Source organism: Anser brachyrhynchus (assembly GCF_964034855.1).
Source record: "Anser brachyrhynchus genome assembly, chromosome: 2".
Classification (NCBI taxonomy): Eukaryota; Metazoa; Chordata; class Aves; order Anseriformes; family Anatidae; genus Anser; species Anser brachyrhynchus.
This window is the reverse complement of record NC_137695.1, coordinates 26,901,058-26,925,103: the sequence shown is the minus strand read 5'-3', so window position 1 is coordinate 26,925,103 and position 24,046 is coordinate 26,901,058. Positions and strand designations below refer to the sequence as shown.

At 42.0% G+C, this 24,046-nt stretch overlaps 1 protein-coding gene across 15 annotated transcripts in view; it reads right to left on the bottom strand.

Annotated features, from left to right (window-relative positions):
* Positions 1–24,046, bottom strand: part of DYNC1I1 (dynein cytoplasmic 1 intermediate chain 1) — a 190,981-nt gene that overhangs the window by 62,054 nt on the left and 104,881 nt on the right. For all 15 annotated transcript variants that reach the window (XR_013947359.1, XR_013947360.1, XR_013947361.1 and 12 more), the window contains 3 exons: positions 18,964–19,126; positions 17,705–17,804; positions 12,584–12,709 (listed from right to left, as the gene is read on the bottom strand). Coding sequence is in view for 8 of the 15 variants with exons in the window: in XM_080582185.1 (XP_080438311.1) it covers positions 12,584–12,709; positions 17,705–17,804; positions 18,964–19,126 (389 nt within the window). In the remaining 7 variants the exon portion in view is untranslated. The remainder of the gene's footprint in view (positions 1–12,583; positions 12,710–17,704; positions 17,805–18,963; positions 19,127–24,046) is intronic.

Here is a 24,046-nt window from a genome sequence, read left to right as displayed (position 1 = left end):
GTTTAGCCTATTCTGGTTGATATTCATTATCTTATCCTAGTGGTTTTAGAGTGGAACAGTATTTTAAGCACTGCAAAATGAATGAGAGGGCTTGAAAAAACACAAAATAGCACACAAACCAAAACCTCCAAAGTGTTGCAGCTAGGCAACTCCAGGCAAAAGTATCTGCAAAGCTGAAGTGACTTCTATCTTGCAAATGCCTGGAGAACTTGGCTGGGAAGGACAAGTTCAGGAGTTCTGGTCACTTTTTCTGAGTTACTTCTGAATACTCTCTAATATAAAACACAGATATACCCTTGGCAGCTCAGCCCCCTGCTCACAAGGTGCCCCAGCCACCAGGCTAAAGACTCCAGCTTCTTGCTGCTCCACGCTTCCTTTCCCCAGAGTCTGGTTTGTGTTGGGACCACAGCCTGGCTGCAGCAGCAAGCTTGAGGATGCCAGCCCAGGGTACTCCCCATCTTGCACTACGCAAAAGCAGAAGAGAACCCCCAGAGAGTGAAGTATGGGCTAGGATTGCCTGGCATCCTGTTGCCCTGCAGGGGCAGAATGTACAAGGATGTCCATTTCCAGAAATTTCTGGCCAAAAAAAAAAAAAAGAGGTACCACTGGATAAATATAAGTTATTCCTATGCTTTCCTATTAGCATCATCTCAGTGATATGGATGGCCTAAGTAGGTTAGGTTCAGCCCTATATTGGCAGTGTTTTGCCTAAGCAACACTTTATTTGCTCATATAGCTTGTTCAAGTCTGCCCCTGTGCCTAACTCTCAGGATGGTTAAAGAGACTTTAAGCATCTTTCAACATTATTTTTTATTAAAATTAATATAAACTGATACAAAACACTTTGAAGGCAATGGAAGGGTTCCTTCCCTCCAGTCTTCGTGTGGACCAGATTGCATCCTAAGCCATTGACCTCTTGTACAACTGTAGCAAAGAAAACTGCTCTCGATGTCTGCCAGCTCATCCTTTAATGTATTCTGGACTCTCCTCCTCACAGAGAAAGCAAAACAGATGATCACTTGATGGCAATTTCTGGAAATACCAGAGTTGGGCTTTACAGAGCACACAGAGGTAGCAAACTCCAGACTCGGAGAATAGGAACAGAAATGAGTTATTCTTGAGCTGTGATGGTAGCTTGGTGCTTTCTATGGCAGCAGTTCCCCAAACCACACATGCGATCAAAATACACGAAGCCAGAGATGGCTTAGAAGCCAGTACAAATGCTGCAAGAACACTAACCTACCACTCATCCTGTGAAGCTGAGCATCGCAGTCACAGCTACTTACAAGAGAGCTGCAAATTAAGCTCAAATTGCAAATAAATCTCAAGTGCAGCACTCAGTCCGCCCACCCTCTTCACCCCCAGCAAATGCACAGGCCACGAATGCCCAGACACAGTCAGAAGGCTGAACACACCACACCAAGAAAACTTCAGGGCCCCAGCTGAAGGAAGAACTTCTCTGTATACTTAAGTCCATCTTGTCTCATGAGGATGTTTATCCATGAACTTCACTGTAGATAATTCTTCTAAGTCCCTTGTGACTTCAATGACTCTAAAGCCCACTCAGAGACAAGCACATTGCTAAGTGCTTTCCTAAACAGCTTTTCTTCATTAGGGACTTCAGAGAGCCAGTGACATCCTTTCAGGAGGAAGAAAAGAGGCTCTCACATTCATCTGATCCCTGTAAGATTTCGTAAAATTAGAGACAGTCAAGGCCCAGCTGACTTCTGCACAACGTCAGAGTTACAGGGAGGGGAAAGGGAACGCGAAACATCAGAGACAGAATCATTCAGTTACCAAGGGTGGAAGGCACCTCTGGGAATTGTCTGGTCCAAGCCCTTGTCCAGAGCAAGGTCACCTAGTGCAGGCTGCTGAGGACTGCATCCACTCCGGCTTTAATTCCCACCATGGATGGAGACCCCACGACATCTGCAGGCAACCTGTGCCGGTGCTCAGTCACTCTCACAGTGAAGGATTTTTTTCTTATGTTTAAAAACCATTTCCTGCATTTCGAATTGCACCTGCTGCCTCTTGTCCTATCACTGGCACTGAGGAGAGCCTGGCTCCATCCTCTTTACTCCCCCACTAGACACATTGATGAGATACTCCCAAGCTTTCTTTTCTCCAGGCCAACAGTCCCAGCTCTCTCAGCCTCTCCTCATATAAGAGATGCTCCAGTCCCTTTATCATTTTTGTGGTCCTTTGCTGGACTTGCTCCAGTTTCTCCATGTCCCTCTTGTACTGGGGAGCCCCAAACCAAACAAATCTGTACCCCTCTCACTTCTCAAAGATACTACAGGTCTTTGCCTGAGTGGAGCTTTGCCTGACCCTGGAGATAAGTCACTTTTTTCCAGCTTAAAGCTATGAAGTAACTTCAGTGGGAAGTCCTAAGGGAGCAAAGGGACAACAGTAAATCTTATTTTACTTGTTCTTAAGCAATTGGCATTTTGTACTCTGCAGTCTATGTCACTTGGGCAAACTTCTATCAGTTCATTGTCAAAATAATTACAGTAATCTTTTCTTATCTTTTTGATTTAATTGTAGCTTCTACTGAAGACTGACAGGCTATTATATTTGCCCAAATCCATCACTTTCACTGATGTATCATTTATAAGTAGTGTCACTGCATAATTGGAAATAATTGAAAATTAATTAAACATTGCACATAGATATGAGGATTGAGACTGAGAGGCACAGGTAAACAGCTATCTACTGGAAATGCAGAAGACACCATAGGCAAGTCAACGTTTAAGAACGAGGGTGAGAACAGTTGCTTCTGCACTGTTCCTGTCTCCTACAGTAAATTCCTGTACCAATTCTGCTTACGAGTAGCTTGGCTCTGCACCAAGCAGAGCGTTAGGGCGCGTTAGCAGAGCTAAGGCCGTGTAGGAATACAAGACTACGTCCCATTATACACCCAATTTGCAATGCCCCTTTCGCCAAACACCTTAGTTTCATGAAATTTCACATCCCACTTTCCTCACCTGCGAGGTCCCGCTATTTGGTTGACCCATACAACAAACCACGAAATTTTCACAAAACACACAGGCACTTGTTTCTAAGAAAGGCTCATTTTTTACAATTGCCATTATAGTGACAGCAAATGTAGCATCATTATGCAGAGCAGTGCTCATACAGTAAGAATTACCAAGTGGGCTGACGGAGACTCCCCTTTTTGCTGGTTTCCAGAAGACTCTGCCCCATGTGAAGTCTTCCAAGGATAATATCGGTATCGCAGCCAGTCAGCACGTGCTTCTACTTTCCCTTTGTGGGAAGCATGGAGTGTTAATCATCATTAAATCGATGTTGCCTGTATACAAAAGTTCTTTTCAGGGAACTATTTGTCAGTAACCCAGCCGTGGGGGCAGAGGGCGGAAAACTGTTGATTTTAGACCTAAGGCAGAGGACAGTTGTATCCCAGGCTGTAATGACAGATTCCTTGGTTTGTGGAGCCTTTCACAGCACTTTAAAAGAGTAGCTGTTTTATATTTTGTGCCAGCTAACACAGAAAGAGGCTTCACTCCTCACATAGAGCTCCCACAGAGACAAAAATCATGAGGTGAAATAATTTTCTTGAATTTGGACCAAATGTACTCTGCCTTGCAAGTAGCTTGCACTGAGAACAGTTAGAGAACCCAAACAGAAAAGTCATGCCTATGGCTGTTTATCTATCATTTGCACTGCAGCTAGGGAATTGCATGGTATTTTATATCCTTTATGGAAAAAAATTCTGTGGAAGGATCCCTGTTACTTAGTGATTTCACATCTGATCCCGCATTTCTTGTGTACCCCAAACTCATTCAGCACTGGGAGTTTCAGATATACATAAAATGTAATGTTCGCATCAACAAAGGAAAGTTATGTTCTTTTTTTCTCTTCCTTTCTCAAAATATTTTACACCAGGTCATGTTAAAATGCAACCATATCAACAACTACTAAACTATAAAACACCCTCAGGAACAATTGCAGGATTTGGTGATTTTTTTTCCTGCCATTTTGGGATAGTATGACAAATTTGCATTTTTTATCAACAGACTTTTTCAAAATTTTCAGTTGAACGAATAATGTCATGTGTTTGTGAGTATCAATAATCTAAGCCATCTGCAAAGGAATGGTTTTGCAAAGGCATCTCTTTCAGGACACTGTGGATTTTGTCACTGCTTGAGGTTTTGGCAAACCATCAATATCACTATAATTTTCTCTTATGAAATATAGTTTTTGACTGAGATCTTTTTTTTTTTTTTTTCCTTAGCTAGCTAAAGTTTAAAAATACTGCATGTCTAACTCTGCAAATTCAAAGGTTAGGTTTTCTGCAAATGGCATTATATTTGAATACTCTGTATTAGATGCCAGTAATTCAGAAAGGTACAATGCAAGTTATCAGTGAAATTGAGAGACTTTTTAAAAAAAGAATGCCTGCCGTATCAAGAGAGGCCAACACTCTTGATATTCGTGTCTTGTATTCTTGTATTTAGTCTGAAAGGAAGAATGTGTGAAATTGAAGAAGAGAAATAGCATATTTAAGGACAGATACATTACAAATCACTACTTTAAAATATACAAAAAGCATAACACTATAGCTAGTAGTGACAGCATATCATTTAAATGTATGACACTCTACCCCCTCCAAAAAAGGCTTAGAAGCAGGATCCACCTAAAATTTTCTATCCAAAAAAGGAGGAAATTTGTCACTTCCTAATTATTTGATTCATAATTGAAATCTTAGTTTCAAACGAGGATGATCTATAGTAAGCACTGCTCTAAGCAAAGGAGCATTCTGTTGCTAGCAGACTTTGTATGTGTAAATACAGTCCTCGAGTAATTCAGAATGTTAATTACTAATAGGGAAACTGCACCCACCTTTTGTATGAGCAGTCATTTCACAGACTGATGGGATATGGCATACAATTATGTTGTTATAATGCACACACTGGCTTTGATGGGAGTGTTGCTTTTCAGGGTTCTGCACAAGGTAACAATAGATCAAAGTCATCATGGAAAAAACAGCTTTGCTAAGGGTTAGGAAAGATAAAGGTGAGTCCAAGGGAAGGCGCACAACTCTGTGGATTCAATTTGCATCCCTTCTATTTAAATACTGATGCTTAGCTTCTCTCCAAAAAAGGTTTCCTTCTCCCACTCCTACTGTGAAAAATACTAAGCTTTGGTTTTGTGTGGAAACAAAGTCAGTTTTAAGAGAGATTAGTATTAAAAGGCTACGTGGAAAATACGGCATGCTTTCTTGAGCTGCACATGCCAGCAGATACCCCATTAACAGCCGTAGCGTTTCAGCAATAAAGCAGGACTCGGGGCTCACCTGGGGCATTTCGTGCAGGCGATCTCAGGACTGGATAAGACGGTGGCACCCAAGACAGAACATACATTTCCAGCTCCTTTTCTGTCCTCCCCCAGTGATGTCTGTGAGTGCAGTAGTATCTGGGAGACACGAGACTGTCTCTTGTATATTTAGTCCTGTTTGGCTCCTCTACAGAGAGGCTGAAGGCAGCTCTCTTCTCTCACCTGAGAGCATGAAAAGCTTTTTCCAAAGACTACATTCATCCTTTGGTTGTGTGGGTGTAACTTCTACTGACTCACACACAATCTCTCTACAAGTACTGGAACAGCAATCTCAGGCCAAACAATAGTTATTTTCAATCACCAAAGGCTAGAAGTGGTGTAAACTCCATTAACCTGAAAAAGGAGGAAGAATCTAAAACAAAAGTCTAAAAGGACAAACGTGGGCTCTTGTTTACTGAAATCCTCACAGCACAAACTCTGCTCTGCACTCCTGTGTTCCAGTCTGGACAAACACAACAGGGCAGAGAAAAAAAATAATAAAATAAGAACAAATATTTCTTGTTCTTATTTTTATTCTTTAAAGTAAGAATAAATATATCCTTCTATTGCTAGCTCTAGTTGAAACTGTTCTCCCCAACAGGACAGTTAGAAATTTCCCAAAATTTAAATGCAAAATGGTGCACCTATTCATCTGCGTGAATTATTACACTGTGCTGATGACCATAGACATGAGTGTAACAGCAACGATGTGTTTTGCAGAACAGGCAGAGAAGAGCTCTACAAAAGTCATCCTACCAACGGTGCAAGGCAAGAAATGAAACAGGAACGAAAACAAAACAACTTCTGTATCTATGAAGAAGCTTGATTTTCCACTCTTTTGGTATTTGTTACAGAAATTCTACACCAAATTTGGATCCCTGAGCCCTGGAGCACTACCAGTATGAGAGCTGTCCCAGTATCTTCACAGGCAGACATTCAGAGGTCCACGTACCAGAGAACCGCTACAAAACCAGGCAGAATTCACTTCACATTTAGGATCATAGAATCACAGGATAATTCAGCTTGAAAAAAATCTCAGGAGATCTCTAGTCCAACACCCTGCACAAAGCAGGGTCAGCTGTGAGATTAGACCAACTTGCTCTGGGTTTCGTCCAGCCCTGAAGAGACAGCAATGGAGGCTGCACAACCTCTCTGGACAACCTGCTTCAATGCTTGACTGTCCTCATGGGGAAAAAGTTTTTCCTTACTTGCAATCTGAACCTCTCTTCTTCCATTGTTTCTTGTTCTCCTACTGTGCACCAAGTTTCAGTGATAATTCATGAAACCTACTTCTCCTCTGTAAATGTTTGTCGATGGAAAAGCCTTTTCCAAAGTAGTGTCTGTCCAAAGGCATCTAAATCCCACATGAAACTTAGGTAGCAGGAACAAAATGAGTAAATCTTTGTGGAAAAACACCAATATAATTATCACCAAAAATGCTTAAGTTTTAAATATTCCAAGCATACCCTCTTAACAATTATATTTGTTGTAATACTTTCATAATTTTAAAGTTGTGGACGGACTGACCTCTGGCTTGGCCTCCACAGAGAAGGAAACTCAAGGACTAGAGGAAAAGGAGGATATTAGTCATACATGCTGTTACCTCAGCCTGCTCCACACACGAGCTTCGTGGATTTGGGCACTCAGCACCTTTAGGAGGCAGGCTGCTGGAGCAAAAAGCACATCTGAAGGAATTTATGTTGATTTTGAAAGAGCAGACAACAACAAAGGAACCAAATCAGGAAAAAAAATGGCAACTCTGGCCAATATCAGCCACTAAACACAGCCCTTCACTTACCTCAGTGCATCTAATTCTAAGATACACATTTCTGACTCCATCCATTCAGTTGAAAAGGGAAAGACCACACCAGCATAAGCAATGAAGAGTGGTCAAACACATAACTTAATGACAGTGTATAGAAGCCACTACAAAAAAGCCAGGGGAGAATGAAACATTTTGTGGTGCGGTTGAGTGGCTGATTTCTGTACCCAATCCACCAATATTTTCCAAGCATGGACAGCTTTTCTTGAAATTAAAATAGAAAACACAAGTCCCATATCCCACAAAAAAAAAAAAAAAAACAAAAAAAAAAACCTGACAGTTTAGTAATGAGATGGAACCAACCAAGTAAATCTGACTGCATGGCATTTTAGGAAAAGGACAGAAATAGCTGCAGCTATTAAAAGTGATATACTGCTGAAATCTTTTTGTGATTATGCTAAAAGTCAATCTGACTCCTTGAGAGAGCTCTTAAATGGTTACTGCTTCCTTAAATGAAAGCTACTTCACATATGCTCGCCTTAAAAATACGCTGAATGGAGTTACTTCTAATTGTCAGCTTTGTACTTCTCACTGCACTTTAGAGACATTTGCAAAAGTCATAGCTGAGAAAGAGGGAATTAATATATCAGGAGATAATCTAAAATAAATCAAAATTATGTAGTCTTTTATTCTTTTTCTTGTCGCTTTCAACATTCCAGTGGTTGTAAGAAAGCAGAGCTCATTAACCTTTCCAAATACAATGCAAAGTCCTCCAAACGAAAAAGTAAGATTCAAATTGGTTTATTTGCATGACACTAATATCTACAGCTGCATTGCTCTACCCCTCCTTTTATGAAGTGATGGATGTTTGAAGCTGAGATCCAGATACCTCAGCCAACTTTAATAACCCCTCTTCAGCTCCAGAAGAAAGGAAATGGTTTGTAATACCTTAAAGTCCCCTAGAACCACTGATTATTTCTTTCTCTTTTGTCTTTCATCCCTGCAGACCAGCTCTAACCCAAAAGCTAGCAAATCTGGTATAACAGCAGTGCTGTACCCATGCTTATAGGCCCTGCCAAGAGGGAGAGTATAATAGCTTAAACTTCAGCTAGTCAGCTTAGGGCAAAGACAGCTGGAGTTCTCATTTGCCTCACTCCACCAGAGATGTTGATGCAAACTTTTAGATACTTCTTTAGGACAGTTTGGCTTAGAAAGCTTAGATCAGCCTCCCAGTAAACTGGAGCAACATCACGGGCAGAGATGACCGGTAGTACATAAACAAGGAGCACTGTACTACAAATAATCCCCATAATTAATGGGTAATGTAAATTTTTATTTTATTTTATTTTTAGTGAAAAAACACAAAAGGGACATGTAAGCTCTTATTAAGAGAGTAAGTTCTTCCATCAATCAATAGTACAGGAACAATGAAACCCCAGGGCAGCCCCATGCATTGCATAAATCGATATAGGATTGAGCACATGTTGAGTCATATCATCAATAACCCTGCCATACTATTTTCGTCACCCTCATCAAAACGCAGACCAACAGTAGCTGAGAGAAGCAGTGCGAACTACTGCTTAAAATTCTCCCACCAAACGGAGGGAGAGTCAATGTGATTTCCATGTCTTTGCTGGAATTCATTCCCTCTCTGGATACTGCCAAACCAACCCAACCAGGCATGACTCATCCACAGGGTTTCATAAAGTGCTTCTCAAAGGGTTGGTTTTTGCTTTTGGAATGCACTGCATTACACCAAGAGTTTGTGATGCTCCAGCGTGCGGGAAGAGGACATCCCTGACTTTTCCCTACAAGGAAATTCCCAGTCTGTACTCTGCAGCATTAATGACATGCTCAATTTATTCCTCACTACCTAGGGAAAGCATTGAGCATTCATTCCTTTGGCAAATGATATCACCCTTCTACTTCGATTATGCTTCCGAGACAACATTTTTTTGCTTGCATAGGAAAACAAATGAACAAATTGCCCAATCCCTCACTCTTCCTTGCTTTCCCATTTCTAACCTTGTGGTAAAGAGATGTATGATGAGCTATAGGGGAAAAAATCTGTGGGACTCCCAGCTAAAATACTGGCAGCACATCACTGGGTAAAGTAGAAATATAAAAAGCTGAAGAAGGGCAAAAATAAAATGAGTAGAAGAAAAGAAATATTCCACAAGATGAGAGAGTAGAAACCAATAGGACTGTTTTGTTTAGAAAGGATTTGATAGATCATATGACAATTTACATGAATTAATGAGTAAGATAAACAAGTCCAGTAGGCTGATAGTAACATTTTCCCTTAATACATACTAACTAGAATTGAAGCCAGTATGTGTGGCACAGCATATTGTAGCACTACAAAATTTACTACCACCTACACAGCATTAATGAGCCCAATATTACTTCAAATTGGGCAAGAATTTTGTAACAGTAACATCATTATTGACAACAGCTAAGATAAACATTCAGAGAATACATCATCCCTCACATTTAACGACTGAAATCAATCATTTTGCTGATTGGAGTTAGGAAAAAAAACCTATCATCATCAATAGATTTTTGTATCATTGCCTGCCATGGCTGATAGACAACTTCAGTAGAAGCCTGTAGGTTCTGGCAACTTTCTACGAAGGCACTAGAAAAGCCTGTTGGTCTGATTATGACATTTTCAATAATCCTATGTAAGACTACAGTAAGTCACAGAGTTAAAGAAAATGAAGACATTCCTTGGTAATCAACTCATTTAAATCTTTGTAATATCCCAGGAAACACAGAAAGAACATTATGGTTCCTAGATTCAAGAATTCACTAAATGTGCACAAGGAAGTAAAATTACCTAAATTTATATCTGCTGAAGTTCACCCAACTCTTTAACTGCCCAGAGATGTTTCACATATCTTTTCCTATTGATGTTACCAGAACTCGTGTGGTAGAATTTCTTAGACCTTTTTGAGAAATGGCTTCATAAACCTTTTTATTGATTTGTCTTCACAGAAGGGGTGAAGTTCCTCAACATGTCACATCTGAAATGACTTTCTACTTGTTTGTATCTCACTCTGAGCCCAAGAACTGAAAGGCAAAGATTAGTCACATTCACAAAGTGTTTATTCAGGCCACATTTTTATAGAAACTCTTTGGAAAAGAAACCAGAGATCTATTGTGAAAAATGTGCTAAACATAATGTGTGTTTGTCATACCTGTGCAACCTAGCTGTGACAATAATGTGTATGTTCATCACAGCTGCTGGGCTGGACTGTTAAAAGGTCATTTATTGCTGAAGAAAAATTGGGCATGTCTCACAGAAGACCTAGAGAAATGACTGAATCAATGGAATGTTTCTTTTGCAAAATAGTAATATAAATGGTATGGGGCTAACTAATGATACAGTAGGTTTCCACTAACTAACAGAATAACTGAATAACTTTGGGCTAAGATTTTTTTTCTTTTTCATTTTCCATCTGAGTCAGTTAGCACAAAGCCTTTGTTCAAGAGACCGACACTCAATGCATTTTGCTTCCCCATTTAATCTCATGTAGGTATTCCCATCCATACAGAGATCCAGAAGATATTCCACATGTCAGAAGCCCGATAATGGTAATTCAAACACGGTTCCAGCTCCTAACGAACTCATAAAGCAAATTAGCTAAGGAGAGTTTGACCAAGAAAAGAAATATTTCCCATGAACACAAGAACTGATTTCATTACACTGAAATATGATTAGTCCAGGATGCATGGTGCCATGTGTGCCACATGTGTAGAAAGCACAGTGCCACGTGTCTCAAAATTCACATGCCTTACAGTTCTCATGCTAAAAAGCAGGACACAACTTAATGGGGAAATTACACAGAAGTCCAACAACTCCAAATCTCCAGCCATCACTTTGCCCTACGTGTGCTTTTCTAATAGAGAGTATAGCTTGTCTCCATATCTCAGTTCAATTTAGTGAGCCATACCTCCCCTTGTTTAAGTGCACCAGCTTTTAAAACTAGATAGAATTTTTAATTAACAGAACATATTGTTATGTCTGTAGTCAACCTCTCCTTTGTGTAGTCAGTAGGGCTGCCCTGAATCCGGTTATTAACTTGCAAAATCAATCTAGTTCAAGGATTATTCTTCCCAAAACAGCAATGGGAAATCTTTTCTCTTGAATATTTTGTTTAAAACAGTAAGCTGCATGTACATCCTAGAAGAATTTGAGGATGGGATCTGAGCTAAGATCTTAAGCAGTCTGAAAGAACACATCAGTCTGCTGAATATGATATCCAGAAAAATGCAAGTTCTCATTTCAAAGGTAATACACGCACACACACACACACTTATACATATATATGTATATAAATCTGTATGGCATATTTGCTATGCAGGCCTAGACTCCTTGTGAAGTTGTTTTTCAGTATAGCAAATTAGAAAAACATGCCCAGAATTAAAGGTTACTTAATCGGGTTGAAGCAGTAACTTCAATTCCAGCAACTCCCTCCCACTATGTTACATCTGATAATGTACCCAAGTCCAAACATAAACTTAGTTCAAAAAGATGTTTGGTCCTTCAATGTAAAATGACACTTAGCTTACACAATTAGCCAGGTAATACATATCCTTCCAAGAGAAGCAATTTTTACCGCAGTATAATCTGCATTTTACTAATCTCTGATTGTTAAGTTTTACTTGCTGAAACTTTTCCATATGGTGTTTTGAATGCCACTGTCCTGTATTTAATTACCACAGAAGGATATTAATAAAGAGGCTGGAAATTTGGCCCAAGCCCTGTTCCACCATTTGGATAGCTTGATGGAGATAGAACCAATGAGCAGAACATTTCTGTCGATATCAGGCTGTGCCACTTCACACAGAAAAGCAGTGGCAAAAGAGGAGTAAAAAGACCTAACGAAATAAAACATCCAACTATTTTTGAATTGTTTACAGACTTTCAAAACAGCATGGTCATAAAGTACCATTGAGTGAGGGGAAATACTGGTTTGCTAACCTAAAGGACAGTCAAACAGGAGTTGGTGGAGTAATCCTTGTAATCGAGACGGTTTTCATCAAGCTGTAAGATGCATGCCCAGAAATGCATGTTGTACTTAGGAATTTTACAGGCAAAACATGATATTGAGCAGAGCCAAGGCAACAGTAGGCAGCTTGGAGTACAGAGGATGCGAGGAAGCTAACGTGGGTGGGAAAGCATATGTTGCTGCCTGGATGAGGAAGTGGTACACCACAGTTACTTCATAAGTGCAAGGGTTTTATAAACTAAATCTCTTAGGGACTGTTTTAAATAGACAAAGAATGACACGCAGTCCCTGACAGGCTTGCAGTATTGTTAAAGAGGGCTGGATGCCTTCTAAAAACACTGGACTGCCACTTGTACTTTTTCCAAAAATGCTTATTTTTAACTTCAACCTCTTCATATAAACAGTGGGCAGATGCGCCATGTAGTAAACTCTGTTTTGTCTAGCGTGAAATTAATGGCTTCCTCCGTCTTACCTGACAATGGAAAACATATTCTGGTGTGGTTTTCTTGAACTTCATGTTCCATACCAAGGCTACCCCATCAGGCTCATGCGGAGCATCTTCATTATTGTTATAAGATGCAACCATCAACTCGGGGTACTAGAAAAAAAAGGAAAAGAGAATGAAATAAGCTGGATGATGAAGAAGCTGTGCAAAATCAGATGAGAGAGAAATAATCTCACACTACATATGGAATATCTGGTTTTAATTATAACACGTACTATTTAGCTACATTTCGTTTTTCTATTTTACTCGTCCCTGATGTCCTTAAAGCCCCTTGCTCTTTAACAGTTATTCTCACATACCACAAAGGTAACATTATTTTCTGTGGATAATTCTCAGAAAAGACGACTAAAAGGATATTCATAAAAGGGAAAGCAAAGCAAAGAATTTGGTTAAGAGGAAAAATCAGAAGGTTTGAGCAATTTTCTTAAGCATTTCTTCAGGGACAAACCATTGTCTTAATTGATTTTGATAACAAAACCAGTATGAGTACAGCACTGGCTTGCTCTTATTCTGAAATTCACGATTCTTCAGCATCCCTGAAAACTATTCTTTCTTGTTTCACTATGCACTCCTCCAATTCACTTATACATAGAATCGACTTAAAAGCTCTTCTTGAGCAAAACAAAACATTTTCCTCACAGAAGCTCAATTTTGCAAGATGCTGAGGTCATCTGGTAAAGCACAGGGTGACCTCAAATTCCACTGACTTAGTAAGACTGTTGCAAAATCAGATCCGTATTTTCTTGTACAGCCATTATCTACTGATGTATATAAGCAGATATACACCACACATATGTATTTGCTGTTTATATATACATATATACACGTGATATCATATATGAAACATCAGTATTTCACGCTCTGTTGATGACCTTGTGTTGTTTTGAAACACGACAAACAAAACTAGTAAAAGAACAGCAAGTCTGAAGTATCACTCATAGAATACCATTGACTTGATAATAGTTACACTGGGATTCTGTCCCACACAGCCTAACCTAATCCTGCTGAAACATTTGCTAAGACAAAATCATGTTTAAACTTGGCAGAAAGGGCTTACGTTATGCACACTTCACAGCCTTCTGCACAATGGGCACTTCTGCAGTATATTCTGGGCTCTTTTCAAATATTTCAAGTCTCCTTTTCAGCTCACGGCAGCAAAGAAATAACACTTTGCCCCCCAAAACAAAACGGTTACTTTCTGCTGGTACAACAGCACCCAGTTCCCTGTATTTCTGACACTCCGCACCTCTGGTAACCTCTGTCCTTCCCTCTAAATAACCCACACATAGCCGTGGACCTTATGGCGCGTTTGGAGCAGAGCACGTGGATCCTGGCAGCCCAATAAGCCAGCAGCCCACGCTCACAGGACCCACACCCTCCTCTTGTAAACTAGGAATGCTTTCCCTCGAAATTTCCCAATGATGCCTACAAATCATTTTCTCTGCCTTTCCCAGGTAAGTTCCTGCCAAACCATTCCCCACTTCATAGGGGAAACATGCAGCTGGTAGATGTAGAGGAAGTGGGACAAAGGAATTGCCAGTGGTGCTACTGGGAGCTATGAATTTGGTCCACACCAGGCATTTTAGAAATTACAAAAGCCCCTTTATATCATTATCAGTGGGGTTGGACACCCTCTGATCTCAAAATCCATTTGGATGAAATAATGCACGCAGCTGTAATTTTTGCCATCAGCAGCTCTTCTTTCCCACTTTGGGTACACTTCCATGGATAATACATCACGGAGCTGATGATTTTTCTATTCAAAGTCATCGTTCCCTATAAGACCTGAGCCAGGTTCCAGACTCATGGGTGGGAGAACCAGCAACAGCATGTGGCACCAAAGCTGCCTCTTCCCCTTTTTGGTAAAAGGGGGCTCTGACTGAGTGGTACCTAGATCCCACCAGACCCTGGCTGGTGGCACAGCTCGTAAGGGCACCCAAACCACTTGTATGGGATTTGGAGCATGCGCCAGACCAACTACTTCTTCTCCCTCCTCCAGAACTGAGGCAGACCTGATAGTAGTTCAATCCCACACCTGCTGGCACAACCTCTCCAGACACCTCCCCGCCAGCCTGCCCACCACTGCTCTCACCCCATCTGGGCACCCTCTTCTCTCCCACGACGGGGATTGCAACCACTTCAGAACAGTCAGCTTAGCTCCTTCTTTGAACCTTCTCATCCCAGCCTGGCCCCAGTCCAAGTAAACAGCGTGTGCAGAAGGCTTTTGCCAGTGCATCTCATTTTTACCAAGCAGGTTAGCTACCGCCGGCGCCAGCAGCTGAGCCCACGGTTTCGCAGGAGCAGTGACCCTGGCAGGCAGAAGCGACAAGCCAGCACCAGCAGCCAGCCAGGCTGCCTGACCTGCTCTGAAGCACCACTTCGCAGGCACTTTGGGGCTTGTTCATGCTTCTAGAGAGTTTACCGAGCACGTTCAGGTGCTCACTGACTCAAATCTCGCCGGCCTATACGTAGGTTTTGCGATCACAGTTTGTGCATCGGGCTGGAAATGCAGTTTCAACTCCACGCAGATGGCGGGGTCATACCTAGCTGGGCAGCAGCACTAAGAAGCTTTCTGCTTTACAGAAACAGAGCCAAGTGCAGCACCACAAATCCGTGCTGGCAATGCAACCTCGACGCTTTTCTCAATCAGCTTGCACTTAGAGCTTTCTGCTCCTCGCTGGGTGCCTGTCTGCCCTGCCACTGCAGCTGAGAACGGCGTGGGAATGCTGCTGTGTGAAAAAGCATTCAAGGCTGCTGCCTGCGAGTCGAGAGGGACACGGCAATAACCCCGAGGCTGCGGCTTTCCTGACTTTAGGCAAGCTAAGTTACCTCCTCGCAGACAAAGCAAGGTGTTCCCACGCTCTGTTTACACTCGCTCTGTTGGGCCTTTCCCTTAGATCCTTGATGAAGGATTTAGGCCATTTTCCCTTTGCTCTGCGAAAGAATCAAGGGGCTGGTGGGTCAGCTTTAATGGTATGAATGATCCCACATGTTCGGGGCCATATTTTACATGTGACTCGGAACAGAAAAACTTGTTTAATCAATGCATCGAGCTCCTTTGTTTGATTAAGCTTCTATTCGCCTCCGGGATGTTTTGCAGCGGCAGTTCTATCGCAGAAAATTGAGCAATGCGCTCTGCAGTTCCCATGATTATTCAAGCTGTCCTTTGGCAAACTGGACACTGCCGCGGCCTGCAGAGTGTGCAAGAGGAGCTGGTGGTTAGGTAAAATGCCACTGCACACCTCGAAGCAGGCAGGAGAAGCCACCGCGCCTCCTCCCAGGCTGGCAGGGGGTGGCGCGGAGGAGCCCCCGGCGTGCGGGAGCCCCCATGGTGGAGAAACCCCCGTGGGGTGCCAGGGAGCTGAGTGTGAGGAGTTAACGGAGGGGAAGGCAGGAGGGGCCACCCTGGAACAAAGAGGTGGGAAGCAGAACATGCCTGTGTGCCCCAGGGGCTGAGCAATTACATTTGGCAGTGCTCTTCTGAGGCGGCTTTTTTTCTTGCTGCCCTGGGAATACAGTAAGAGCTGCCTGTTAGGAAAATATCAGATAAGAATTCCATGTAATTTCCAGCCCCTGAACAAGTGAACAACCTAAGATAAGTGTTTCCTCAGGCTTATATTTGATTTCTGTGGAAATCCATATGTGCTTAAAGGCCACCCACATCACACCAGCACATACCTGTTGTTAAGCTGATATTTTGTATGAAAGCAAACGGATAAATCCTTCATTTCGCACACGGGGCATGAGCTGGATGTCACAAGCAGCCTCTCTGCACACACGGAAGAGGCTGCGGCTGGCTGTTGGGCACACAGCCCCGGTCAGACTGCAAGGCCTGCACAGCACACCAGCGATGCTCACGCTCCTGCCCTCCCTCCTTCCTGCCACCTCCTTCATACAGTCCACTGCCACCTCCCCTGAGAAGCTCCCGGGAGGATGGAAGGAGCCCAGCTGCCATTTTGAGGGGAAGGAGAGAGCAATGAATGAAGAATCACTATGCTACTCATCCTTTTCCCCAGCTCATACTTGGCCTTCAACACCCTCCTTGTCCCCAGGCGTATCTAACAGGGTGCAGAAAGAGCAACGTCTTCCACAATTAGGCTAAGCACAGCTTGCCCTTAGCTCTGTGCTAAGGACCCTGGAGTAGCAGCTCCCTGGGTTCCTCCCCAAAGAAACTACGTGCTTTGCTCCAGGCTGGCACCTAGGAACAGGCTGACAGGGATGGTGCAGAGGGGATGATGGCAGCTGGAGAGAAACTGCGACCAAATGAATTTGACGTTCGGTCAAACCGTGACCCGTGGTGATGTGTGCGTACTAACACCAGCTCCCCAATGGAGTAACTGATTAACCTGATCTCTGTGCCCTGCTGATGGGGCTGTACTGGCTTTGGGAAGCTTAAGCAGCTTTCGTTTGCAATACGACAACGCTTTGTAGTGCACAGAACCTGGAAACCTTCCAGCCGTGTTACTTTAGGGTGCTGCCTGGGCAGCTGCAGTCTTGTCTTTCATAGCTTAAAGAGAGGACCCAGCATTTTTAGAAAGATGTTTTTTCAGCCTTTTCAAGTTGTTCATGTACTGAACAACTGTTGAAGTTGTTCAGTTGTTCATATTTTGGGTTTTAGTATATTAAAATATATATTTAGTATATTAAAATATATTTAGTATATTAACATATATTCCTCCTCACTTTTATTTTTATAAATTATTATGTATATTATTATTATTATTTACCTAATTATTTTTAATTGGATTAATTTTAAAATTTTTGCCCTAAAAGGAATTCCATGTGCTGAAGGAGTGGAGGGAGGAGGAAAAAAGGAGAGTTTCTTAGTCTTGTTAGGTTTGTTAACCTATAGTTTTAATACAAAGTCCTGATTTTGAAGATCAAGTAACATATACAAAAATGACAACTTCATTACTGCCCCCTACTCTTCGTTATGGAGAAACATGCATTTGCTCACTCAGTGCCCTGCTGTTAGCTAAGAAATAACATTATACTCTGCAGAACGAGTGGCAAAATTATACTGGCCATATTTTTTTAGGGAGAAGTTGGAAGCTATATAGAAATGTATCTCCCGGCTTCACATCTTACCTGAAGAGACCAATCCATACAGGTGACGACACGATGCTTTGACCAATGCTCATCATAGAACTGACGATTAAAGGAAAGGTTGGCTCCTGCTTGAACATCTCTGTGAATCCAAACAAAGTGACACTTTTTTGAAGAAGCAGTGTTCAAATGCTGTAAAAATCAATGCAAAAGTTTCTGACTACTTTAATCTCTACCAAGCCTGCAGAAGTCTGCCATCTTCATTTAATTGGTTTCACTGACAGTCTTGCACAGAGTAGTGACTTTGGACCATGGAACAGATTTACACGTATTTCACAAAACCAGATTTCTTTATATCTACTGCCTTCCTGTCTCTTTTCTGGCTGCCTCTTCTGGGACACCCTGGGACACCCCTGCCACCTTTGTCTCTCAGGACCTGGCATTCAGCACCCCCTTTTCTGAATCTTCACATCTAAGCTATAATCAGAATTCTCTCATTTTTGACTCCTGAAACCGTGAAGTTACAGCATCTCCTCCTGGCCATGGAGATGGCAAATGCTTTCTGGCACCACTAGGATCTGCTGAAGCTCAATGCAGGGATGCATTTAGCTGGTCGCAGAGGTGGTGCTCTGGAATAACCACCAGTAACTTTAACACACAACACAGGTCCTGATTTGCCACGAGGCTTCAATGAATACGCAGCTGCTGAAACCTAAATACTTCCTCTTTTACTAAGAAGTTTTGCTTCTTGTACCCCCTATAAACTGCAGAATACACAACCTGTCACCTCCAGTCTTATGTATTTAGATTGCAGACGCTTTGGGACATCATCATTTTCACCCACACAGTGCATAGCACAGCAGGATCCATTACAGACCTGATGCAGTAGTATGATATAAACAACAATAAATTGCTTTTGTAAAAATACCGTGACACAAGCACACAGATGTACACCACTGGAATGCACATCTACATATCCATGTGTACACACACATTTCTATGTTTCAGTTATTCATACTTTTCTTCAGAATTTGAAATTTAATCAAAAAAAAAAATTAAACCATCTGAGTAACACTTTAAAGAAAAAAAAAAACACACCACAACACAGTGATAAAGCACAAAGCTATTTTACAAAATAATTTAGGCTGACAAAGTGACCCAGGACTTGAAGGAGAGGTTTTACCCGTTTCTTAACTATAAAAATGTTTAGTTTAGTTTCAAAATTAAGGTTTCTTGGCATTGAAATTCCTTTTCTTTTTTTTTAAGCTTATTTTACAAAAGCAAACAAAACCCAAACTGACCCATCTTTCTCTTCTACATCTCTGCCACTGTAGTCAAAGAATATGTCTGAATCTTCAGCCAAAGCTCGCTCAATTACACGTATTGTCCGGTCAAAAAATATCAGGAATTCTTCTGAATGGAGAACTTGCTGTTTTTCTTCTTCTGTCAGTTCTCTGGGAGGAGCTTGGAAAACGAAAAGATGTAGTTAAGAGTATGACATTTCACTCCTTTCCAAATGAATCAACATCTTCAGTGAGTTTCTTTAGACAGGAAAGCTTGCTGTAGTACTGTCAAGACAAAAATTAAAGCTTTACTCTTAAAATCATGACTAAGATTTTTTTCAGTATGTTTAAACATAGTCCTGTATGTTCCCAGAATGTAGCATTTACACAGAAGAGATCCTATATCTCACGTATTTATTATTCTGAAATGGAAAATACTTAAAGCCCCAGATTAAATAAATGCAGCGTTCCTATTTCAGGAAATCTCTGCCTGACGTTTAGGCAATACCTAACTTGAAAAAGCAGAACACTTATATAACAGGGGACCTGTCAGAGGAGCCAAAGATAAAATAATCTTCTCAATTTATACCGCACTTCTTTGTATTAAAAGGGCTCTCATAATCTCTCCCTTCACTTCTTCCAGTTTCTTCTTGGTGTCACTGATAAATTCTGTCCTCGCTTTAGAGCTGTTGTAAGGCGATGAAGTAAATGACTGAAGATATCCTCTAAGGCAGCAAAATCTAAAGCGACTGACCAAACCCCATTTTCTTCCAGGCAGATTTATTCCTTGCAAAGCAATCCTAAGAGCCAGAGCAACAAGTGTCACCGAGCCTTGGCCAGGGCTGCCCCGGAGGGGTGGGAGCTGCCTCGGGCTGCAGGCCAGGGAAGCTCACGTCCCCGTGCACGGGGCAGGATGAAGTTGCTCCTTTACACATACGCAGAGAGGTATGTGTGAAATTCCAAAGGGGTATTGCCAGTATGACCCTTCATCTGAAAAAATTCAGGATGCACCAGTTTCACCTCTCCATCAGTTTTACGACCTGGTGGGAAATTACAACTAAAACGTGAGCAACTGTGGGAAGGTAAGTTGGGATGCTGCCCTATACTGCAAAACTGTTCTCAATCACACTAGCAGGGTCAAACTGATAAGGTAGCAAAGTTGTGCATCAATTATGCCTTTGCCTACCTGTGATTTTAAACAATCATTTTAGCTGTATTTCAGAGACATTTATGTTTCAAAAAATGCCATGAGTATCTCTGCAGTTACACCAAACCAACCTTGCAGCTGTGTCACATTTCCAGCCTGAAGAGCTCTGCTGGCATCATAGGAATTATGCTAACAAGGAACACTGCTCCAAATTCATAATTAGGTACACAAACATCACTCAGTAAACAGACAGATTTATTGCAAAATTACAGAGACTTGTACTTAGAGTTTAACTGGTGACCAAAGGTCTCCCGCATTTGGCCTCGCACTACAGATTTGAGGTGTTTACTTTTGAAAGTGACCTTGCAGTCTCCCTAGGCCATACTGGGCTAAAATACCAGCAGCCAAAAAGGATAATTCAGCACAGTGCCTCAGAGAACACCCAGCATACACTGAAGTTTAACTCCAAGCCCTGCTGTACCTTAACGTTTAATTAAATGCGGGGTGACACGGCTCCAAGCTGCACTTCGAAATTATTTCCCAGTTGCTGTGCTGTGCGGCACAGTTACCTCCAGGTGTCGGAGAGATGTAGCCCTTGCTTGCCATCCCATTTCCCCGCGGCTCACGCTAGGTTTTTGTGCTGACAGCTGCCTGAAGAGGCAGGAACTGGCTACGACTCCCCTGCCAGCTCCAGGGGCAAGGACGGATTCAAAGGAGCAACTACAGGCAGGAGCACTGGCACGGTAAAGCAGTTCTGCAGTGCTCAGCTCCCCCAGTTTTCAGGGTATTTGCTTTTAGAGCACTCCCTGTGGTTGGGACAGGCTGTTATCACCACGTTTAGGTTTGCCTAACCTCGTCAAAGCTTTCGCTCTAATAGACAAAATCTCTGCACTTCATCCAGTCTAAATAGAGAGGGTAGGAAAAATGCGAAAGGTAGAGGAGCAATTTGGCCCTCAGGAGACACAGCAGCTTGGAAGTTAGAAACTTTAGGCTCTGACGATCTCCTATAGCTGTGGCCCTCTGCGTCCTGCCACCAGGTTAGGGGGCCCCGTGGAGCTCCACACATCCAGAGAAAATCTCCATTCCCCTGCGTGGTCCCCCTGAGTAGCAGAGCAACAATTACCAAGGCAGGAGCACAATTTGCCTCTAAGTGCTTTAGACAGAAGCAATACATGTGAAAAAAGAGAAAAAAGAAAAAAAAAAGAATGACTAGCAAAAAAGTACAGGTTGACCTATTGCAGAATCCACTACTGAATAGGAATTGGCACTGAGGGAACTCATCTGGCAAGGAAGGCTGTAATGAGGCAATATCCCACTGTCACCACTAAAGCATCACTTTCCGAGAATCAAAGACAACAAGCATGACAATGCAGCAAAGTGGCATAAAAGGGGAGCAAATAACTGCAACTGGAAAACTCACTTTAAACTGCTCCAAATGCTAAAAAGTATTCGCTAAATCAAATCCTCTCTACAGCCTGGAAATATAAATTTATTACTCGGTCATTTGCCCACTTGGATTGGCAAAGAAAATACAACCAAAAATCAATAGAAAGGGGAAAGGCAAAAAATAAACAGCTTGGGAGCCGTGGAGTGTTCACAAGCAATGGAGACACAAATGATTGCAGTTCTACCTCAGCAAAATCTCCCTAGCAGTTAGCAATGATCTGTGGGAGGCCAGCAGCCTATTAAACCCTCTTCGGCATCAGAAACACCTTGGCTAAAGTTTGTAGGGCATAAATCAGCTTACCTCATTCATCTGACTGACACACCAGATGCCCCCTGGCGATATTAAGCTTCATATTTTAACCTTATTTTCTTCTTTCATTCGTCTGCCTCTGAAGTTTTATTTGAGGCAATCTCTTACAAGAATGTTAACATCATTACTTTTTCCAGTGTAAAACATTTCTGTAACTACTGCAAATACATGGAGTATAAGCAAAAGAAAAAAAAAGAAGACAAGCTTGTTCTTTCAAATATGAAGATTTTCTAACCATTTATCTTGCAGAGCCACTTCCATTTTCCCCTTGTTCCTTTTTCCTGACTGTCCAGTACCTTGAATAAAATAAAAGAATCCATGTAATTTTCTGCAATTTCTCTTCCTATCTAGAGGCTTACAGTTACTTTGATCTCAGCTTTCAAGAGACACAGACTCTCTTCAAGGAAAACTACAAGAAATGTAAGTAGCTGATCAAAGTATTTTTTGTTTTGTTTTGTCACAGAGACCTATGTGATGTGACAATATCTCCAGAAATTCTAGGTAAGAATACAGCAATTGCCTTCAAATATCTGCTCTACCTAAAGTAAAAACCAAATAAACCACATCTAACCCTCCACGTCTAGCAAAGCCCGGTGTGATGCTTAGCTTACAGTCCCGTAAGTTACGTGCTTGTTGCCTGAAGTGCAATGAGAGCTCCCAAAAAGGAAGCCCCATACTGCACTCTCGTTTATGTTCAGCAGCTTCGTAATAAAGCTACCGTGCTCGTGCTCTGCTTCCTGGCTGGAGGAGCTGGACCGGTCCGGGGCCCTGCGCAGCTCGCTGCAGGAGATCCTGTGCTGCAGCCCACATGGGACCTCCGAGCTCTGCTGGACCCCAACAATGCCACCAGGCATCCCATCTGGCCATGGAGCCGCTGCAGTTTAGCCATGAGCAGGGTGCTGCCCCGCTGCCTCTGGAGCTCCCAGGTCACTCACATGTATTGAAGGAGCCCCGTACTCATTTGAATGTATAATATTGTACAAAATACGATGGAATTTACATTTAAAATAAAAACACTGTAAAGTTATATGTGCGCAGAGGACGCTGCTGGGGAAGGAGATGTAAGGTACATCCATAACAGGAGATATTGCATACTTGTGCACGAACAAAAAGACCTAGAATATGTAACAAAGATCAAACATGACATGAGAACAGCAGATTTATTCAACATTTGAGGGAAAAGAGAAAAGAAGAAAAAAAGATATAAAAGCATTTCCTTGCTTCGCTAGGAGCTAGGCTAAAAAAAATGCTCCAGTCTTGTTCTTATCTGACAGAAGCAGGACTGTAGTAAATACAACGTAAATAGTTGTGATAGGAGTGCTGGATCAAATTCACAAATATTTAAAAAAACAGGATTTGAGTCTTCTCCCAAGGGAACCGAAAGGATATTTAAAAAACAGAGAAAGACCCTCATTTAAGTAAGTACAATAGAATAGAAAAATATTCTCTTGCAGCCTAAGCAATTGTAAAAACCTGACAAAATATGTGAAGTGCATTAAAGACAAAAAAAAAAAAAAGAACAGAAAGAGTAAGTGAATGAAAGAAAGGGTGAACTAATAAAAACAGTAAAGCAGGAAGCAGCCTTGTTATGAGCACAGAGATATAATGAGAGACAGAAGGAGATTAGTAAAAACCCTTTTAAGAGCTGCATTATTTCTTTTAGCGTGTATTTAAATCCACGTAAACTTCAGATGTGCTGACTACTGAGTACGGCAGAAATGCACAGCGTGAGAACCGCAAGGTGCTAATCGGCTCTCAGCAGCTTTTAGTCCCTGTCTCCCTGTGATCCTCCTGTTTTTCCTGTGCTTCTCACTTTCATGTCAGGCTTGATATATGCCATGTCTTAGTTTGATACATGCCATGTCCTGGTTGTGTTAGGTTTACAACACAAGTCCCTGCATGGCACAATTTCTGAACGTATAATGGGAGATTTCAAGGCATATTTAGGAGGTTTTCAATGCTGGAAAAGCAGAGTCTGGAGCCTTGAATTCAGAGCTTTGCCAGGCAGGGCTCCTACCACTGACTGAGCTTCTCTAGGGTCCGTGTGTGCTGAGCACCATCCCCTGAGCATGTCTGAGCTGAGCTACCAGCACGGATGGGCACTCCTGACCTAGCTGTGGCATTGACAGCAGCGAAACTGTGGCGTTTGCAGTCTTACAAACCCCAGCAAGACTTCAGGGGCAAAACCAGCCACCTGC